Source organism: Oncorhynchus masou, chromosome 27, assembly GCF_036934945.1.
Source record: "Oncorhynchus masou masou isolate Uvic2021 chromosome 27, UVic_Omas_1.1, whole genome shotgun sequence".
NCBI lineage: Eukaryota > Metazoa > Chordata > Actinopteri > Salmoniformes > Salmonidae > Oncorhynchus > Oncorhynchus masou.
Window position 1 is genome coordinate 4452084 of NC_088238.1, and position 22282 is coordinate 4474365.

Sequence of the window (22282 nt, forward strand, 5' to 3'; positions counted from 1 at the left end):
CAGCAATGCCATGAGATCAGAGATAATGTACTGTAACTGTCCTCATAGACAGCAATGCCATGAGATCAGAGATAATGTACTGTAACTGTCCTCATAGACAGCAATGCCATGAGATCAGAGATAATGTACTGTAACTGTCCTCATAGACAGCAATGCCATGAGATCAGAGATAATGTACTATAACTGTCCCCACAGCAATGCCATGAGATCAGAGATAATGTACTGTAACTGTCCTCATAGACAGTAATGCCATGAGATCAGAGATAATGTACTGTAACTGTCCCCATAGACAGCAATGCCATGAGATCAGAGATAATGTACTGTAACTGTCCTCATAGACAGCAATGCCATGAGATCAGAGATAATGTACTGTAACTGTCCTCATAGACAGCAATGCCATGAGATCAGAGATAATGTACTGTAACTGTCCTCATAGACAGCAATGCCATGAGATCAGAGATAATGTACTATAACTGTCCCCACAGCAATGCCATGAGATCAGAGATAATGTACTGTAACTGTCCTCATAGACAGTAATGCCATGAGATCAGAGATAATGTACTGTAACTGTCCCCATAGACAGCAATGCCATGAGATCAGAGATAATGTACTGTAACTGTCCTCATAGACAGCAATGCCATGAGATCAGAGATAATGTACTGTAACTGTCCTCATAGACAGCAATGCCATGAGATCAGAGATAATGTACTGTAACTGTCCTCATAGACAGCAATGCCCTGAGATCAGAAAGTATAAAGTGTAACATTAACAGAGGATTGTCCAAGGCCCTGCCACATGAAACTGGGCCAGTTTGGACCCGCTGTTGGCTTCGTCCTGATCTACGTCGCTGAGGTATAAAAGAACTGGAGACTGGGTCCAAGATGTCCGACCGATGTTTTCAACGTAATCTGCTCACGTTCTCATACACCGATTCATGGTGGATTGTATCCGGATTCACGTGCACGCTGTCCCTCAGTGTAAACAGGGAGCAGCGCTCCATCCATAAACATGGCTGACATTTGATTCATATAAAATTGTAGTAGTGGCAACCTTGCTTCTAAACCAGAACTCTGGGCTCTTGATCTAAAATAGGCTCATGTCCAGAAATGTCCTCTCAAAGATTGGTCACTTCAGGACAGTGGCTAAGCAAAATTAGCCCTGATCCATGAAGGAGGCCACGAAGGATGCTCGTGTTCAGGACAGCCCTATGTAAGATTGGTCAAGGGAGCCTAATGGTTAGAGCTTTGGGCTAGTAACCGAAAGGTTGCTGGGTCAAATCCCCGAGCTGACAAAGTAAAAATCTGTTGTTCTCACCTGAAGCAAGGCAGTTAACCCCTGGGTGCTGTGGATGAGCAAGGCAGCCCCCTGCACTTCTCTGATTCAGAGGGGTTGGGTTAAATGTGGGAGACACATTTCAGAAGAGGAACTCAGTTGTTCAACTAACTAGGTATCCCCCTTTTCCAACTCAGGCCAGTGGCTAGACGATATTAGCAGCCAATGCGTTAGCTCTACAAGCCAGTAGTCAGCTATCTACACACTACTGTACAGTATGAAGCTGAAAGGTGGAATAGGTCAGACGCGGCTCCAGAAGGAATTTCACTGGGAAAGGGGGATACCTAGGCAGTTGTACAAGACCTCCTATAATTGAACGTGCTTGCAGTAGTCAAGACTATAGATAGGCAGCCAGTGAGTTTCAGGTTTGGGGAAGCTTACAATTTATCCAAAATTACAGAATATTTCTAGTTGAAGTCAGAATTCGGGAAGTCATTATAACTCGTTTCTCAACCACTCCACACATTTCTTGTTAACAAACTATAGTTTTGACAAGTCGGGTGGGACATCTACTTTGTGCATGACACAAGTACAGTTCCCAACAATTGTTTACAGACAGATTATTTCACGTATAATTCTCTGTATCACCATTCCAGTGGGTCATAAGTTTACACACACTAAGTTGACTGGTGCCTTTAAACAGCTGGGAAAATTCCAGAAAATGATGTCATGGCTTTAGAAGCTTCTGATAGGCTAATTGACATCATTTGAGTCGATTGGAGGTGTACCTGTGGATGTATTTCAAGGCCTACCTTCAAACTCAGTGCCTCTTTGCTTGTCATCATGGGAAAATCAAATGAAATCAGCCAAGACCTCAGAAAAGAAATTGTAGACCTCCACAAGTCTGGTTCATCCTTGGGAGCAATTTCCAAACCCCTGAAGGTACCAAGTTCATGTGTACAAACAATAGTATGCAAGTATAAACACCATGGGATCACACAGCCGTCATACCGCTCAGGAAGGAGATGCGTTGTGTCTCCTGGAGATAAACGTACTTTGGTGCGAAAGTGCAAATCAATCCCAGAACAACAGCAAAGGACCTTGTGAAGATGCTGGAGGAAACAGGTATATAAGTATCTATATTTACAGTTAAACGAGTCCTATATTGACATAACCTGAAAGGTCGCTCAGCAAGGAAGAAGCCACTGCTCCAGAGCCGCCATAAAAAAGCCAGACTACGGTTTGCAACTCCACATGTGGACAAAGATCATCATTTTTGGAGGAAGTTTTCTCTGGTCTGATGAAACAAAAATAGAACTGTTTGGCCGTAATGACCATCGTTCTGTTTGGAGGAAAAAGGGGGAGGTTTGCAAGCCGAAGATCACCTTCCCAACCGTGAAGCACAGGGGTGACAGCATCATGTTGTGGGGGTGCTTTGCTGCTGGAAGGACTGTTGCACTTCACAAAATAGATGGCATCATGAGGTAGGAAAATGATGTGGATATATTGAAGCAACATCTCAAGACATCAGTCAGGAAGTTAAAGCTTGGTCGCAAATGGGTCTTCCAAATGGACAATGACCCCAAGCATACTTCCAAAGTTGTGGCAAAATGGCTTAAGGACAACAAAGTCAAGGTATTGGAGTGGCCATCACAAAGCCCTGACCTCAACCCTATAAACAAGTCGTGGGCAGAACTGAAAAAGCTTGTGCGAGCAAGGAGGCCTACAAACCTGACTCAGTTACACCAGCTCTGTCAGGAGGAATGGGCCAAAATTCACCCAACTTATTGTGGAAGGCTACCCGAAACGTTTGACCCAAGTTAAATAATTTAAAGGCAATGCTACCAAATACTAATTGAGTGTTTGTAAACTTCTGACCCATTGGGAATGTGATGAAAAAAACGTAATGCTGAAATAAATCCCTCTCTACTATTATTCTGACATTTCACAATCTTAAAATCAAGTGGTGATCCTAACTGACCTAAGACAGGGATGTTTTACTCGGATTAAATGTCAGGAACTGTGAAAAACTGTTTAAATGTATTTGGCTCAGGTGTAAGTAAACTTCCAACTTCAACTGTAGGTATTCCTCTTGTCCAGATTGGGATAGGGCAGTGTGCAGTGTGGTGGCGATTGCCTTGCGATGGTTAACACATTTAAATGTCTTACTCATGTCGGCCACAGAGAAGGAGTGTTGTTCATTTCTGATATAGAGCCATTTAGAGTGTTGTTCATTCCTGATATAGAGTCATTTAGAGTGTTGTTCATTCCTGATATAGAGTCATTTAGAGTGTTGTTCATTCCTGATATAGAGTCATTTAGAGTGTTGTTCATTCCTGATATAGAGTCATTTAGAGTGTTGTTCATTCCTGATATAGTCATTTAGAGTGTTGTTCATTCATGATATAGAGTCAATAAGAGTGTTGTTCATTCCTGATATAGAGTCATTTAGAGTGTTGTTCATTCCTGATATAGAGTCATTTAGAGTGTTGTTCATTCCTGATACAGAGCCATTTAGAGTGTTGTTCATTCCTGATATTGAACCATTTAGAGTGTTGTTCATTCCTGATATAGAGTCATTTAGAGTGTTGTTCATTCCTGATATAGAGTCATTTAGAGTGTTGTTCATTCCTGATATAGAGTCATTTAGAGTGTTGTTCATTCCTGATATAGAGTCATTTAGAGTGTTGTTCATTCCTGATATAGTCATTTAGAGTGTTGTTCATTCATGATATAGAGTCAATAAGAGTGTTGTTCATTCCTGATATAGAGTCATTTAGAGTGTTGTTCATTCCTGATATAGAGTCATTTAGAGTGTTGTTCATTCCTGATACAGAGCCATTTAGAGTGTTGTTCATTCCTGATATTGAACCATTTAGAGTGTTGTTCATTCCTGATATAGAGTCATTTAGAGTGTTGTTCATTCCTGATATAGAGTCATTTAGAGTGTTGTTCATTCCTGATATAGAGTCATTTAGAGTGTTGTTCATTCCTGATATAGAGTCATTTAGAGTGTTGTTCATTCCTGATATAGAGTCATTTAGAGTGTTGTTCATTCCTGATATAGAGTCATTTAGAGTGTTGTTCATTCCTGATATAGAGTCATTTGGAGTGTTGTTCATTCCTGATATAGAGTCATTTAGAGTGTTGTTCATTCCTGATATAGAGTCATTTAGAGTGTTGTTCATTCCTGATATAGAGTCATTTAGAGTGTTGTTCATTCCTGATATAGAGTCATTTAGAGTGTTGTTCATTCCTGATATTGAACCATTTAGAGTGTTCTTCATTCCTGATATTGAACCATTTAGAGTGTTGTTCATTCCTGATATAGAGTCATTTAGAGTGTTGTTCATTCCTGATATAGTCATTTAGAGTGTTGTTCATTCATGATATAGAGTCTATAAGAGTGTTGTTCATTCCTGATATAGAGTCATTTAGAGTGTTGTTCATTCCTGATATAGAGTCATTTAGAGTGTTGTTCATTCCTGATATAGAGTCATTTAGAGTGTTGTTCATTCCTGATATAGAGCCATTTAGAGTGTTCTCCATTCCTGATGTTGAACCATTTAGAGTGTTGTTCATTCCTGATATTGAACCATTTAGAGTGTTGTTCATACCTGATATAGAGTCATTTATAGTGTTGTTCATTCCTGACTTAGGGCCATTTCAGCCAGGCTTTCTATCTCACCAAAGCCAACAATATGGTCTATGTGATGGAGGTGGCAGAGGTCATGGTGACCACCGACCAACCAGCACCCCATTATCAGGAGAATGAGTTACCCCGACTTCCCCCGCTTCCCTTTCTTCACTCCCCTTGCCCCAGTTCGCACTGCGCGGCCCCGACCGGAGAATTTCCATGGAAACCCTGTTGCCCTGGTGAAAGATTATCCTCCGACTGGATTCCAATCAGACACCCCATGGGTTCTGTTTTGTTCCAGTGCCCACAGCTCTGGCTCTTCATGCCCTGAAAAGTAGACCGAGGAAAATGATGTGAAACTGTGATTGCCTCCCAAATGGAACCCTTGTCCTTATATGGTAGTGATCTACTTTCAACCAGAGGCCTATAGGCTTTCATCAACAGTAGTGAACTATATAGTTAATGTAATGGAAATAGGTTGTCATTTCAGACAGACTGAGGGAGAATGACAGCTTGACGAGGCCGCGGAAGAAAAGCTTCTTACATCTCCCATGGAGGGTAGAGGATTACCTTCAGGGCTTTATCAACCAGAGAATGGATGTAGACAGTGTCTGTATCTCTCACGGTCCTCACCTGTAGTGTCTTCAAGACAGTGTCTGTATCTCTCACGGTCCTCACCTGTAGTCTCTTCTAGACAGTGTCTGTATCTCTCACGGTCCTCACCTGTAGTCTCTTCTAGACAGTGTCTGTATCTCTCACGGTCCTCACCTGTAGTCTCTTCTAGACAGTGTCTGTATCTCTCACGGCCCTCACCTGTAGTCTCTTCTAGACAGTGTCTGTATCTCTCACGGTCCTCACCTGTAGTGTCTTCTAGACAGTGTCTGTATCTCTCACGGTCCTCACCTGTAGTGTCTTCTAGACATTGTCTGTATCTCTCACGGTCCTCACCTGTAGTGTCTTCTAGACAGTGTCTGTATCTCTCACGGTCCTCACCTGTAGTGTCTTCTAGACAGTGGCTGTATCTCTCACGGTCCTCACCTGTAGTGTCTTCTAGACAGTGTCTGTATCTCTCACGGTCCTCACCTGTAGTGTCTTCTAGACAGTGTCTGTATCTCTCACGGTCCTCACCTGTAGTGTCTTCTAGACAGTGTCTGTATCTCTCACGGTCCTCACCTGTAGTGTCTTCTAGACAGTGTCTGTATCTCTCACGGTCCTCACCTGTAGTGTCTTCTAGACAGTGTCTGTATCTCTCACGGTCCTCACCTGTAGTGTCTTCTAGACAGTGGCTGTATCTCTCACGGTCCTCACCTGTAGTGTCTTCTAGACAGTGTCTGTATCTCTCACGGTCCTCACCTGTAGTCTCTTCTAGACAGTGTCTGTATCTCTCACGGTCCTCACCTGTAGTCTCTTCTAGACAGTGTCTGTATCTCTCACGGTCCTCACCTGTAGTTTCTTCTAGACAGTGTCTATATCTCTCACGGTCCTCACCTGTAGTCTCTTCTAGACAGTGTCTGTATCTCTCACGGTCCTCACCTGTAGTCTCTTCTAGACTGTGTCTGTATCTCTCACGGTCCTCACCTGTAGTTTCTCCTAGACAGTGTCTGTATCTCTCACAATCCTCACCTGTCTTCTAGACAGTGTCTGTATCTCTCACGATCCTCACCTGTCTTCTAGACAGTGTCTGTATCTCTCACGGTCCTTACCTGTAGTGTCTTCTAGACAGTGTCTGTATCTCTCACGGTCCTCACCTGTAGTCTCTTCTAGACAGTGTCTGTATCTCTCATGGTCCTCACCTGTAGTGTCTTCAAGACAGTGTCTGTATCTCTCATGGTCCTCAACTGTAGTCTCTTCTAGACAGTGTCTATATCTCTCACGGTCCTCACCTGTAGTGTCTTCTAGACAGTGTCTGTATCTCTCACGGTCCTCACCTGTAGTGTCTTCTAGACAGTGTCTGTATCTCTCACGGTCCTCACCTGTAGTCTCTTCTAGACTGTGTCTGTATCTCTCACGGTCCTCACCTGTAGTCTCTTCTAGACAGTGTCTGTATCTCTCACGGTCCTCACCTGTAGTGTCTTCTAGACAGTGTCTGTATCTCTCACGGTCCTCACCTGTAGTATCTTCTAGACAGTGTCTGTATCTCTCACGGTCCTCACCTGTAGTTTCTTCTAGACTGTGTCTGTATCTCTCACGGTTCTCACCTGTAGTCTCTTCTAGACAGTGTCTGTATCTCTCACAATCCTCACCTGTCTTCTAGACAGTGTCTGTATCTCTCATGGTCCTCACCTGTAGTCTCTTCTAGACAGTGTCTGTATCTCTCACAATCCTCACCTGTCTTCTAGACAGTGTCTGTATCTCTCATGGTCCTCACCTGTAGTCTCTTCTAGACAGTGTCTGTATTTCTCACGGTCCTCACCTGTAGTCTCTACTAGACAGTGTCTGTGTCTCTCACGGTCCTCACCTGTAGTCTCTTCTAGACAGTGTCTGTATCTCTCACAATCCTCACCTGTCTTCTAGACAGTGTCTGTATCTCTCACGGTCCTCACCTGTAGTCTCTTCTAGACTGTGTCTGTATTTCTCACGGTCCTCACCTGTAGTCTCTACTAGACAGTGTCTGTGTCTCTCACGGTCCTCACCTGTCTTCTAGACAGTGTCTGTATCTCTCATGGTCCTCACCTGTAGTCTCTTCTAGACAGTGTCTGTATTTCTCACGGTCCTCACCTGTAGTCTCTACTAGACAGTGTCTGTGTCTCTCACGGTCCTCACCTGTAGTCTCTTCTAGACAGTGTCTGTATCTCTCACGGTCCTCACCTGTAGTCTCTACTAGACAGTGTCTGTGTCTCTCACGGTCCTCACCTGTAGTCTCTTCTAGACAGTGTCTGTATCTCTCACGGTCCTCACCTGTAGTCTCTTCTAGACAGTGTCTGTATCTCTCACGATCCTCACCTGTAGTCTCTTCTAGACAGTGTCTGTATCTCTCCCGGTTCTCACATGTTCAAGGGAAAATTGGAGTCTCTTTTACATCTGCATTTAAGATGACTTGGTTGACCTTTGCAGCCCTGTCAACCTCATGCACAGTACGGTTTTTGCTGCCCTGTTTATGTCAATAGTGTCTGTGTGAATGTGTTTATGTCTGTGTGAATGTGTTTATGTCTGTTTGAATGTGTTTATGTCTGTGTGAATGTGTTTATGTCTGTTTGAATGTGTTTATGTCTGTGTGAATGTGTTTATGTCTGTTTGAATGTGTTTATGTCTGTGTGAATGTGTTTATGTCTGTTTGAATGTGTTTATGTCTGTGTGAATGTGTTTATGTCTGTTTGAATGTGTTTATGTCTGTTTGAATGTGTTTATGTCTGTTTGAATGTGTTTGTCTGTTTGAATGTGTTTATGTCACGATCAGTGGAGGCTGCTGAGGGGAGGATGACTCATATTAATGGCTGGAATGGAGTCAATGGAACGGTATCAACCACAGGGAAACTAGGTGTTTGATGTGTTTGATACCCTATGTCTTGATGCATTACATTATGGCTAGTAGCACTGTATAACACTCTCTCTCTCCCTCTTCCTCTCCTCCTCTCTCTCTCCCTCTTCCTCTCTCTCTCCCTCTCCCTCTCCTCCTCTCTCTCTTTCTTTCTCTCTCTCCCTCTCCCTCCCTCTCCCTCCCTCTCCTCCTCTCTCTCTCTCTCTTTCTTTCTCTCTCTCCCTCTCTCTCCCTCCCTGCCTCTCTCTTTCTCTCTTTCTCTCTCCCTCTCCCTCCCTCTCCTCCTCTCTCTCTCTCTTTCTTTCTCTCTCTCCCTCTCTCGCTCTCTCCCTTCCTCTCCTCCTCTCTCTCTTTCTTTCTCTCTCTCACTCTCTCCCTTCCTCTCCTCCTCTCTCTCTCTTTCTTTCTCTCTCTCCCTCCCTCTCCCTCTCCCTCCCTGCCTCTCTCTCTCTCTTTCTCTCCCTCTATCTCTCCCTCCCTCCCTCTCCCTCTATCTCTCCCTCCCTCCCTCTCCCTCTCTTCCTCTTACTCTCCTCCTCTCTCTCTCCCCCTCCCTCTCCCTCCCTTTCTTTCTCTCTCTCTCTCTCTCTCTCTCACTCTCTCACTCTCTCACTCTCTCACTCTCTCACTCTCTCCCTCTCTCTCTCTCTCTCTCTCTCTCTCTCTGTCCAGTGCTCGTACGTTCCTCCATGTGAGAGGGACAACCAGAAGAACAAGGACAACGTTCTGTGGTGGGAGGACTACTGGACTAAAGAGGTCAGCTCCCAATCCTTCACCTGTTTCTTCAACCAGCAGAGAAGGTAAGACCCTCCCCTAAACCCTACCGCTAGCCCCTCCACTACCACTAGCCCCTCCCCTAACCCTAAACCCTACTATTAGACCCTCCCCTAACCCTAAACCCTACCACTAGCCCCTCCCCAACCCTAAACTCTACTATTAGACCTTCCCCTATCCCTAAACCCTACCCTAGCCCCTCCCCTAACCCTACCACTAGCCCCTCCCTTAACCCTCCCCTAGCCACTCCCCTAACCCTACCACTAGCCCCTCCCCTAACCCTACCACTAGCCCCTCCCCTAACCCTACCACTAGCCCCTCCTGTAACCCTAAACCCTACTATTAGACCCTCCCCTCCCCTAAACCTTACCACTAGCCCCTCCCTTAACACAAACCCTACCACTAGCCCCTCCTCTACCGTTAGCTCCTCCCCTACCATGTCCGAATTCCATCGTTTGAGAGGTGAGACCCCTCCTCCCCACCCCCATGTCACTCATACTGAGAAGAATGAGACAATACATCAACAATCATGTTCACGTCCTTCCTGCTCACGTTCTTCCTGCTCACGTCCTTCCTGCTCACGTCCTTCCTGCTCACGTCCTTCCTGCTCACGTCCTTCCTGCTCACGTCCTTCCTGCTCACGTCCTTCCTGCTCACGTTCTTCCTGCTCACTTCCTTCCTGCTCACGTCCTTCCTGCTCACGCCCTTCCTGCTCACTTCCTTCCTGCTCACTTCCTTCCCTAATACAACAATATAAGTATTCTGTCTTCTGAGAGGTGAGCCCCTCCCCTACCACTCCCACTGATGGGAGCATACATCAACGACAATTTAATAAAGCAGAATACAACAATGTTAGAATTCCATCTTCTGAGAGGTGACAGAGACCTACCTTCCCTGCTCTCATTCTGATTACAATTACCCTCTCTCAAGACATGTCTCATACCGAGTTTAATACAGGAGGATTTGTCAATTCAGGAAGTGAAATCCAATTCCAACAGAGAGAAGCTGAATCCCGGTGCTTCTCTCAACCACCACAGAAGAAGTGTCTACAGTACTTTGTCAACCCACAATACATGTTGCCACGCTCCCTGGTTATACAGCAGCACCTTCAGAGCTGTCACGAGACCAAACACGTGTTCGCTGAAGTATGACACAAACACTTTTTTTCCTCAAAAGAGATTCTAGAGATTTGAGACCCGTCCGGGCAAACTGGAAGATGGATTGTTTGTCAGGACAGGCTTAGTCTGCCGTCTCTTTTAGGGTGAAGCAGTGAGAACCAGATGGCCAAGGTGTAAAAATGTCATGTGGCCGCCTTTCAAAAACCCTCTCTTGTTCTTTTTCAACTAACTATTGCTATTTTCACGTGTAATATGTTCCTGCAGTAAGTCTTAACTCTTAACATAACTTACATTCGACAAAGCCAATATGGCAAAGACAGTAGCAGACAGGCAGTGAAGTCACAAGATGCATCTGGTCATCAGCTGTGTGGTGATGGGAGAGTCTGTCGCCTGCTGTGGATCCATTTCCTGTGGGGCAGGACGTGACATGTTCATGTACTGTAGGGAGTAGTCTGGGAACACCACTTATCAACACTTATCCGTGGCCAATCATCCCTTCAGTGGCTATTTTTGGAGGCCCATTGGATCTTGTTGAGAAAGTGTGACTCAAGGAATCTACGCGTACTGTTGCAGACCGTGTGGGTCTCATGGTACACCTGGGGCCTGGTACACCTGGTACACCTGGGGCCTGGTACACCTGGTACACCTGGGGCCTGGTACACCTGGGGCCTGGTATACCTGGTACACCTGGTACACCTGGTACACCTGGTACACCTGGGGCCTGGTACACCTGGGGCCTGGTACACCTGGTACATCTGGGGCCTGGTACAGCTGGTACACCTGGGGCCTGGTACACCTGGTACACCTGGGGCCTGGTACACCTGGGGCCTGGTACACCTGGTACACCTGGGGCCTGGTACACCTGGTACATCTGGGGCCTGGTACACCTGGTACACCTGGGGCCTGGTACACCTGGGGCCTGGTACACCTGGGGCCTGGTACACCTGGTACACCTGGGGCCTGGTACACCTGGTACATCTGGGGCCTGGTACACCTGGTACACCTGGGGCCTGGTACACCTGGTACCTCTTGGGCCTGGTACACCTGGGGCCTGGTACACCTGGGGCCTGGTACACCTGGTACATCTGGGGCCTGGTACACCTGGGGCCTGGTACACCTGGTACATCTGGGGCCTGGTACACCTGGGGCCTGGTACACCTGGTACACCTGGGGCCTGGTACACCTGGTACACCTGGGGCCTGGTACACCTGGGGCCTGGTACACCTGGGGCCTGGTACACCTGGTACACCTGGTACACCTGGGGCCTGGTACACCTGGTACACCTGGGGCCTGGTACACCTGGTACACCTGGGGCCTGGTACACCTGGGGCCTGGTACACCTGGTACACCTGGGGCCTGGTACACCTGGTACATCTGGGGCCTGGTACACCTGGTACACCTGGGGCCTGGTACACCTGGTACATCTGGGGCCTGGTACACCTGGTACACCTGGGGCCTGGTACACCTGGTACATCTGGGGCCTGGTACACCTGGGGCCTGGTACACCTGGTACACCTGGGGCCTGGTACATCTGGGGCCTGGTACACCTGGTACACCTGGGGCCTGTATCCAGGACACTCTTCTTTATTTAACTCCGTAAGTTAGTTCAGAACAACTTCTTATTTCCAATGACGGCCTAATCCCGAACGACGCTGGGCCAATTGTGCGCCGCCCTATGGGACTCGCAATCACGGCCAGTTGTGATACAGCCTGGAATCGTACCAGTGTCTGTAGTGGCTAAAATGCAGTGCCTTATAGACCGCTGCACCACTCAGGAGCCCTCCACCTCTTGAGTTGGGCCTCTTGTTCATCTGGGCAGTTCATTGTATTGCAGATTTCCCTTGTCGCAATGCCAGTGTTTTTCTCCCATCACCAGTAAACTCTAAGATTGATTGAAATAAATGCAAAGTGTAACGTATGTTTATAACTGAAATGGTACACGGATAGTGTTCAGAGGCCTGTGAACTCCTCAGCAGAGTTGTCTCTGTCCTCCGTTCCCTCTAGTCCAGTGTTCAGAGGCCTGTTGTCTCTGTCCTCCGTTCCCTCTAGTCCAGTGTTCAGAGGCCTGTTGTCTCTGTCCTCCGTTCCCTCTAGTCCAGTGTTCAGAGGCCTGTTGTCTCTGTCCTCCGTTCCCTCTAGTCCAGTGTTCAGAGGCCTGTTGTCTCTGTCCTCCGTTCCCTCTAGTCCAGTGTTCAGAGGCCTGTTGTCTCTGTCCTCCGTTCCCTCTAGTCCAGTGTTCAGAGGCCTGTTGTCTCTGTCCTACGTTCCCTCTAGTCCAGTGTTCAGAGGCCTGTGATCTCCTCAGCAGAGTTGACTCTGTCCTTCGTTCCCTCTAGTCCAGTGTTCAGAGGCCTGTTGTCTCTGTCCTCCGTTCCCTCTAGTCCAGTGTTCAGAGGCCTGTTGTCTCTGTCCTCCGTTCCCTCTAGTCCAGTGTTCAGAGGCCTGTTGTCTCTGTCCTCCGTTCCCTCTAGTCCAGTGTTCAGAGGCCTGTTGACTCTGTCCTCCGTTCCCTCTAGTCCAGTGTTCAGAGGCCTGTTGTCTCTGTCCTACGTTCCCTCTAGTCCAGTGTTCAGAGGCCTGTTGACTCTGTCCTCCGTTCCGTCTAGTCCAGTGTTCAGAGGCCTGTTGACTCTGTCCTCCGTTCCCTCTAGTCCAGTGTTCAGAGGCCTGTTGTCTCTGTCCTCCGTTCCCTCTAGTCCAGTGTTCAGAGGCCTGTTGTCTCTGTCCTCCGTTCCCTCTAGTCCAGTGTTCAGAGGCCTGTTGACTCTGTCCTACGTTCCCTCTAGTCCAGTGTTCAGAGGCCTGTGAACTCCTCAGCAGAGTTGACTCTGTCCTACGTTCCCTCTAGTCCAGTGTTCAGTTGGCTGACACTGGGCTGTGTCTTCTGCTGCAGTCTACACTGCACTACTGTGTGCTGCTGTATAGTGCTGTGTACTGCTGTATGGCTGCTGCAGTGTTGGCCTAAGTGGGCCCCTCCAGACCACTGCTTACCCCAAAACAGCCTGATTCAGACCATTTTATTTATATATCATCTAAAATATGTACATATTTTAACTCAATACCCGTTCCAATTCTTAGTTTGCATGCAAGCTGTTCGCAAGTAAAGTTTTAATGTAATAAAGAAGCAGAAAGGCGAGTGGATAATGTTATTGAACATTTTATATCCAGCTCCTGCTTTGTGATCTTTTGCTATTTGGGATAATTATTACTTTTTCACACTTTGTTAACTGGAACATAAAGAGTATGAATCACCCCATGAAACAACAATAAAATCCTATTGCTGTATATCTGTATCCACCTCATCCCTGGCGTCTGTTTTCTATCTTATAAATATTCCTCTAGACGTAATCAGTCTGTATTTACTCTTGTAACCAGATGCTCTGATTATACGCCTGACAATTACTGTTAGAAACATCCCCTCATTCAGAGGTATCATCAACTCCCCTTCATTCAGAGGTATCATCAACTCCCCTTCATTCAGAGGTATCATCAACTCCCCTTCATTCAGAGGTATCATCAACTCCCCTCATTCAGAGGTATCATCAACCCCCCTCATTCAGAGGTATCATCAACTCCCCTTCATTCAGAGGTATCATCAACTCCCCTCATTCAGAGGTATCATCAACTCCCCTCATTCAGAGGTATCATCAACTCCCCTCATTCAGAGGTATCAGCAACCCCCTCATTCAGAGGTATCATCAACTCCCCTTCATTCAGAGGTATCATCAACATCTCCTCATTCAGAGGTATCATCAACTCCCTTCATTCAGAGGTATCATCAACTCCCTTCATTCAGAGGTATCATCAACTCCCTTCATTCAGAGGTATCATCAACTCCCCTTCATTCAGAGGTATCATCAACCCCCTTCATTCAGAGGTATCATCAACTCCCCTCATTCAGAGGTATCATCAACTCCCCTTCATTCAGAGGTATCATCAACTCCCTTCATTTAGAGGTATCATCAACTCCCCTTCATTCAGAGGTATCATCAACTCCCCCTCATTCAGAGGTATCATCAACTCCCTTCATTTAGAGGTATCATCAACTCCCCTTCATTTAGAGGTATCATCAACATCCCCTTCATTCAAAGGTATCATCAACTCCCCTCATTTAGAGGTATCATCAACTCCCCTTCATTCAGAGGTATCATCAACTCCCCTTCATTCAGAGGTATCATCAACTCCCTTCATTTAGAGGTATCATCAACTCCCCTTCATTCAGAGGTATCATCAACTCCCCCTCATTCAGAGGTATCATCAACTCCCTTCATTCAGAGATATCATCAACATCCCCTCATTCAGAGATATCATCAACATCCCCTCATTCAGAGGTATCATCAACATCCCCTTCATTCAGAGGTATCATCAACATCCCCTCATTCAGAGGTATCATCAACTCCCTTCATTCAGAGGTATCATCAACTCCCTTCATTCAGAGGTATCATCAACTCCCTTCATTCAGAGGTATCATCAACATCCCCTCATTCAGAGGTATCATCAACATCCCCTCATTCAGAGGTATCATCAACATCCCCTTCATTCAGAGGTATCATCAACTCCCCCTCATTCAGAGGTATCATCAACTCCCCTTCATTCAGAGGTATCATCAACTCCCCTTCATTCAGAGGTATCATCAACTCCCTTCATTCAGAGGTATCATCAACTCCCCTCATTCAGAGGTATCATCAACTCCCTTCATTCAGAGGTATCAACAACTCCCCTTCATTCAGAGGTATCATCAACTCCCTTCATTCAGAGGTATCATCAACTCCCTTCATTCAGAGGTATCATCAACTCCCTTCATTCAGAGGTATCATCAACATCCCCTCATTCAGAGGTATCATCAACTCCCTTCATTCAGAGATATCATCAACATCCCCTCATTCAGAGATATCATCAACATCCCCTCATTCAGAGGTATCATCAACATCCCCTCATTCAGAGGTATCATCAACATCCCCTCATTCAGAGGTATCATCAACTCCCCTTCATTCAGAGATATCATCAACTCCCCTTCATTCAGAGGTATCATCAACTCCCCTTCATTCAGAGGTATCATCAACTCCCCTTCATTCAGAGGTATCATCAACTCCCTTCATTCAGAGATATCATCAACATCCCCTCATTCAGAGGTATCATCAACACCCCCTTCATTCAGAGGTATCATCAACTCCCCTTCATTCAGAGGTATCATCAACTCCCCTCATTCAGAGGTATCATCAACTCCCCTTCATTCAGAGGTATCATCAACTCCCCTTCATTCAGAGGTATCATCAACTCCCCTTCATTCAGAGGTATCATCAACTCCCCTCATTCAGAGGTATCATCAACATCCCCTCATTCAGAGGTATCATCAACCCCCCTCATTCAGAGGTATCATCAACTCCCCTTCATTCAGAGGTATCATCAACTCCCCTTCATTCAGAGGTATCATCAACTCCCCTTCATTCAGAGGTATCATCAACTCCCCTTCATTCAGAGGTATCATCAACTCCCCTCATTCAGAGGTATCATCAACTCCCCTCATTCAGAGGTATCATCAACCCCCTTCATTCAGAGGTATCATCAACCCCCTTCATTCAGAGGTATCATCAACTCCCCTCATTCAGAGGTATCATCAACATCCCCTCATTCAGAGGTATCATCAACTCCCTTCATTCAGAGGTATCATCAACTCCCCTCATTCAGAGGTATCATCAACATCCCCTCATTCAGAGGTATCATCAACTCCCTTCATTCAGAGGTATCATCAACATCCCTTCATTCAGAGGTATCATCAACTCCCTTCATTCAGAGGTATCATCAACTCCCCTCATTCAGAGGTATCATCAACATCCCCTTCATTCAGAGGTATCATCAACTCCCTTCATTCAGAGGTATCATCAACTCCCTTCATTCAGAGGTATCATCAACTCCCTTCATTCAGAGGTATCATCAACAACCCTCATTCAGAGGTATCAACAACTCCCTTCATTCAGAGGTATCATCAACTCCCCTTCATTCAGAGGTATCATCAACAACCCTCATTCAGAGGTATCAACAACTCCCTTCATTCAGAGGTATCATCAACTCCCTTCATTCAGAGGTATCATCAACTCCCCTCATTCAGAGGTATCATCAACATCCCCCATTCAGAGGTATCATCAACTCCCCTCATTCAGAGGTATCATCAACCCCTTCATTCAGAGATATCATCAACTCCCCTTCATTCAGAGGTATCATCAACTCCCCTTCATTCAGAGGTATCATCAACATCCCCTCATTCAGAGATATCATCAACATCCCCTCATTCAGAGGTATCATCAACTCCCCTCATTCAGAGGTATCATCAACTCCCTTCATTCAGAGGTATCATCAACTCCCCTTCATTCAGAGGTATCATCAACTCCCCTCATTCAGAGGTATCATCAACTCCCCTTCATTCAGAGGTATCATCAACTCCCTTCATTCAGAGGTATCATCAACTCCCCTTCATTCAGAGGTATCATCAACTCCCCTTCATTCAGAGGTATCATCAACTCCCTTCATTCAGAGGTATCATCAACTCCCCTTCATTCAGAGGTATCATCAACTCCCCTTCATTCAGAGATATCATCAACATCCCCTCATTCAGAGGTATCATCAACATCCCCTCATTCAGAGGTATCATCAACTCCCCTTCATTCAGAGGTATCATCAACTCCCCTCATTCAGAGGTATCATCAACATCCCCTCATTCAGAGGTATCATCAACATCCCCTCATTCAGAGGTATCATCAACATCCCCTCATTCAGAGGTATCATCAACTCCCCTTCATTCAGAGGTATCATCAACTCCCCTTCATTCAGAGGTATCATCAACTCCCCTCATTCAGAGGTATCATCAACTCCCCTTCATTCAGAGATATCATCAACATCCCCTCATTCAGAGGTATCATCAACATCCCCTTCATTCAGAGGTATCATCAACATCCCCTTCATTCAGAGGTATCATCAACCCCCATTCAGAGGTATCATCAACTCCCCTTCATTCAGAGGTATCATCAACATCCCCTTCATTCAGAGGTATCATCAACTCCCTTCATTCAGAGATATCATCAACATCCCCTCATTCAGAGGTATCATCAACATCCCCTCATTCAGAGGTATCATCAACATCCCCTTCATTCAGAGATATCATCAACTCCCTTCATTCAGAGGTATCATCAACTCCCTTCATTCAGAGGTATCATCAACTCCCCTTCATTCAGAGGTATCATCAACTCCCTTCATTCAGAGGTATCATCAACCCCCCTCATTCAGAGGTATCATCAACTCCCCCTCATTCAGAGGTATCATCAACTCCCCTTCATTCAGAGGTATCATCAACTCCCCTTCATTCAGAGGTATCATCAACTCCCCTTCATTCAGAGGTATCATCAACTCCCCTTCATTCAGAGGTATCATCAACTCCCCTACATTCAGAGGTATCATCAACTCCTCTCATTCAGAGATATCATCAACTCCTCTCATTCAGAGGTATCATCAACTCCCTTTCATTTAGAGGTATCATCAACTCCCCTCATTCAGAGGTATCATCAACTCCCCTTCATACAGAGTTATCATCAACTCCCCTCATTCAGAGGTATCATCAACTCCTCTCATTCAGAGGTATCATCAACATCCCCTTCATTCAGAGGTATCAACTCCCCTTCATTCAGAGGTATCATCAACCCCCTTCATTCAGAGGTATCATCAACATCCCCTCATTCAGAGGTATCATCAACTCCCCTCATTCAGAGGTATCATCAACTCCCCTTCATTCAGAGGTATCATCAACATCTCCTCATTCAGAGGTATCATCAACTCCCCTCATTCAGAGGTATCATCAACTCCCCTAATTCAGAGGTATCATCAACTCCCTTCATTCAGAGGTATCATCAACTCCCCTCATTCAGAGGTATCATCAACTCCCCTCATTCAGAGGTATCATCAACTCCCCTCATTCAGAGGTATCATCAACTCCCCTTCATTCAGAGGTATCATCAACTCCCCTTCATTCAGAGGTATCATCAACTCCCCTCATTCAGAGGTATCATCAACTCCCCTCATTCAGAGGTATCATCAACTCCCCTTCATTCAGAGGTATCATCAACTCCCCTTCATTCAGAGGTATCATCAACATCCCTTCATTCAGAGGTATCATCAACCCCCCTCATTCAGAGGTATCATCAACTCCCCTTCATTCAGAGGTATCATCAACTCCCCCTCATTCAGAGGTATCATCAACTCCACTCATTCAGAGGTATCATCAACTCCCCTCATTCAGAGGTATCATCAACTCCACTCATTCAGAGGTATCATCAACTCCCCTCATTCAGAGGTATCATCAACATCCCCTCATTCAGAGGTATCATCAACTCCCCTTCATTCAGAGGTATCATCAACTCCCCTCATTCAGAGGTATCATCAACTCCCCTCATTCAGAGGTATCATCAACTCCCCTTCATTCAGAGGTATCATCAACATCCCCTTCATTCAGAGGTATCATCAACTCCCTTCATTCAGAGGTATCATCAACTCCCCTTCATTCAGAGGTATCATCAACTCCCCTTCATTCAGAGGTATCATCAACTCCCCTTCATTCAGAGGTATCATCAACTCCCTTCATTCAGAGATATCATCAACATCCCCTCATTCAGAGGTATCATCAACCCCCTTCATTCAGAGGTATCATCAACTCCCCTTCATTCAGAGGTATCATCAACTCCCTCATTCAGAGGTATCATCAACTCCCCTTCATTCAGAGGTATCATCAACTCCCCTCATTCAGAGGTATCATCAACTCCCCTTCATTCAGAGGTATCATCAACTCCCTTCATTCAGAGGTATCATCAACTCCCCTCATTCAGAGGTATCATCAACATCTCCTCATTCAGAGGTATCATCAACCCCCCTCATTCAGAGGTATCATCAACCCCCCTTCATTCAGAGGTATCAACTCCCCTTCATTCAGAGGTATCATCAACTCCCCTTCATTCAGAGGTATCATCAACATCCCCTCATTCAGAGATATCATCAACTCCCCTTCATTCAGAGGTATCATCAACTCCCCTCATTCAGAGGTATCATCAACCCCTTCATTCAGAGGTATCATCAACCCCCCTCATTCAGAGGTATCATCAACTCCCCTCATTCAGAGGTATCATCAACCCCCTCATTCAGAGGTATCATCAACTCCCTTCATTCAGAGGTATCATCAACTCCCCTCATTCAGAGGTATCATCAACTCCCTTCATTCAGAGGTATCATCAACATCCCTTCATTCAGAGGTATCATCAACTCCCTTCATTCAGAGGTATCATCAACTCCCCTCATTCAGAGGTATCATCAACATCCCCTTCATTCAGAGGTATCATCAACTCCCTTCATTCAGAGGTATCATCAACTCCCTTCATTCAGAGGTATCATCAACTCCCCTTCATTCAGAGGTATCATCAACAACCCTCATTCAGAGGTATCAACAACTCCCCTTCATTCAGAGGTATCATCAACTCCCCTTCATTCAGAGGTATCATCAACAACCCTCATTCAGAGGTATCAACAACTCCCCTTCATTCAGAGGTATCATCAACTCCCCTTCATTCAGAGGTATCATCAACTCCCCTCATTCAGAGGTATCATCAACATCCCCCCATTCAGAGGTATCATCAACTCCCCTCATTCAGAGGTATCATCAACCCCCTTCATTCAGAGATATCATCAACTCCCCTTCATTCAGAGGTATCATCAACTCCCTTCATTCAGAGGTATCATCAACATCCCCTCATTCAGAGATATCATCAACATCCCCTCATTCAGAGGTATCATCAACTCCCCTCATTCAGAGGTATCATCAACATCCCCTCATTCAGAGGTATCATCAACATCCCCTTCATTCAGAGGTATCATCAACATCCCCTCATTCAGAGGTATCATCAACTCCCTTCATTCAGAGGTATCATCAACTCCCTTCATTCAGAGGTATCATCAACTCCCTTCATTCAGAGGTATCATCAACATCCCCTCATTCAGAGGTATCATCAACATCCCCTCATTCAGAGGTATCATCAACATCCCCTTCATTCAGAGATATCATCAACTCCCCTCATTCAGAGGTATCATCAACCCCCCTTCATTCAGAGGTATCAACTCCCCTTCATTCAGAGGTATCATCAACATCCCCTCATTCAGAGGTATCATCAACTCCCCTCATTCAGAGATATCATCAACTCCCTTCATTCAGAGGTATCAACAACTCCCCTTCATTCAGAGGTATCATCAACTCCCTTCATTCAGAGGTATCATCAACTCCCTTCATTCAGAGGTATCATCAACTCCCTTCATTCAGAGGTATCATCAACATCCCCTCATTCAGAGGTATCATCAACTCCCCTCATTCAGAGATATCATCAACATCCCCTCATTCAGAGATATCATCAACATCCCCTCATTCAGAGGTATCATCAACATCCCCTCATTCAGAGGTATCATCAACATCCCCTCATTCAGAGGTATCATCAACTCCCCTTCATTCAGAGATATCATCAACTCCCCTTCATTCAGAGGTATCATCAACTCCCCTTCATTCAGAGGTATCATCAACTCCCCTTCATTCAGAGGTATCATCAACTCCCTTCATTCAGAGATATCATCAACATCCCCTCATTCAGAGGTATCATCAACCCCCCTTCATTCAGAGGTATCATCAACTCCCCTTCATTCAGAGGTATCATCAACTCCCCTCATTCAGAGGTATCATCAACTCCCCTTCATTCAGAGGTATCATCAACTCCCTTCATTCAGAGGTATCATCAACCCCCTTCATTCAGAGGTATCATCAACTCCCCTCATTCAGAGGTATCATCAACATCCCCTCATTCAGAGGTATCATCAACCCCCTCATTCAGAGGTATCATCAACTCCCCTTCATTCAGAGGTATCATCAACTCCCCTTCATTCAGAGGTATCATCAACTCCCTTCATTCAGAGGTATCATCAACTCCCCTTCATTCAGAGGTATCATCAACTCCCCTCATTCAGAGGTATCATCAACTCCCCTCATTCAGAGGTATCATCAACCCCCTTCATTCAGAGGTATCATCAACCCCCCTTCATTCAGAGGTATCATCAACTCCCCTCATTCAGAGGTATCATCAACATCCCCTCATTCAGAGGTATCATCAACTCCCTTCATTCAGAGGTATCATCAACTCCCCTCATTCAGAGGTATCATCAACATCCCCTCATTCAGAGGTATCATCAACTCCCTTCATTCAGAGGTATCATCAACATCCCTTCATTCAGAGGTATCATCAACTCCCTTCATTCAGAGGTATCATCAACTCCCCTCATTCAGAGGTATCATCAACATCCCCTTCATTCAGAGGTATCATCAACTCCCTTCATTCAGAGGTATCATCAACTCCCTTCATTCAGAGGTATCATCAACTCCCCTTCATTCAGAGGTATCATCAACAACCCTCATTCAGAGGTATCAACAACTCCCCTTCATTCAGAGGTATCATCAACTCCCCTTCATTCAGAGGTATCATCAACAACCCTCATTCAGAGGTATCAACAACTCCCCTTCATTCAGAGGTATCATCAACTCCCTTCATTCAGAGGTATCATCAACTCCCCTCATTCAGAGGTATCATCAACATCCCCCCATTCAGAGGTATCATCAACTCCCCTCATTCAGAGGTATCATCAACCCCTTCATTCAGAGATATCATCAACTCCCCTTCATTCAGAGGTATCATCAACTCCCCTTCATTCAGAGGTATCATCAACATCCCCTCATTCAGAGATATCATCAACATCCCCTCATTCAGAGGTATCATCAACTCCCTCATTCAGAGGTATCATCAACTCCCTTCATTCAGAGGTATCATCAACTCCCCTTCATTCAGAGGTATCATCAACTCCCCTCATTCAGAGGTATCATCAACTCCCTTCATTCAGATGGTATCATCAACTCCCTTCATTCAGAGGTATCATCAA

At 45.6% G+C, this 22282-nt stretch overlaps 1 protein-coding gene across 1 annotated transcript in view; it reads left to right on the forward strand.

The window, feature by feature from the left end:
- LOC135515574 (calcium-activated potassium channel subunit beta-4-like) overlaps window positions 1-22282 on the forward strand; it is a 127840-nt gene that overhangs the window by 70834 nt on the left and 34724 nt on the right. The window contains exon 2 of the mRNA XM_064939195.1: window positions 9060-9187. Within this exon, the coding sequence (XP_064795267.1) occupies window positions 9060-9187 (128 nt within the window). The remainder of the gene's footprint in view (window positions 1-9059; window positions 9188-22282) is intronic.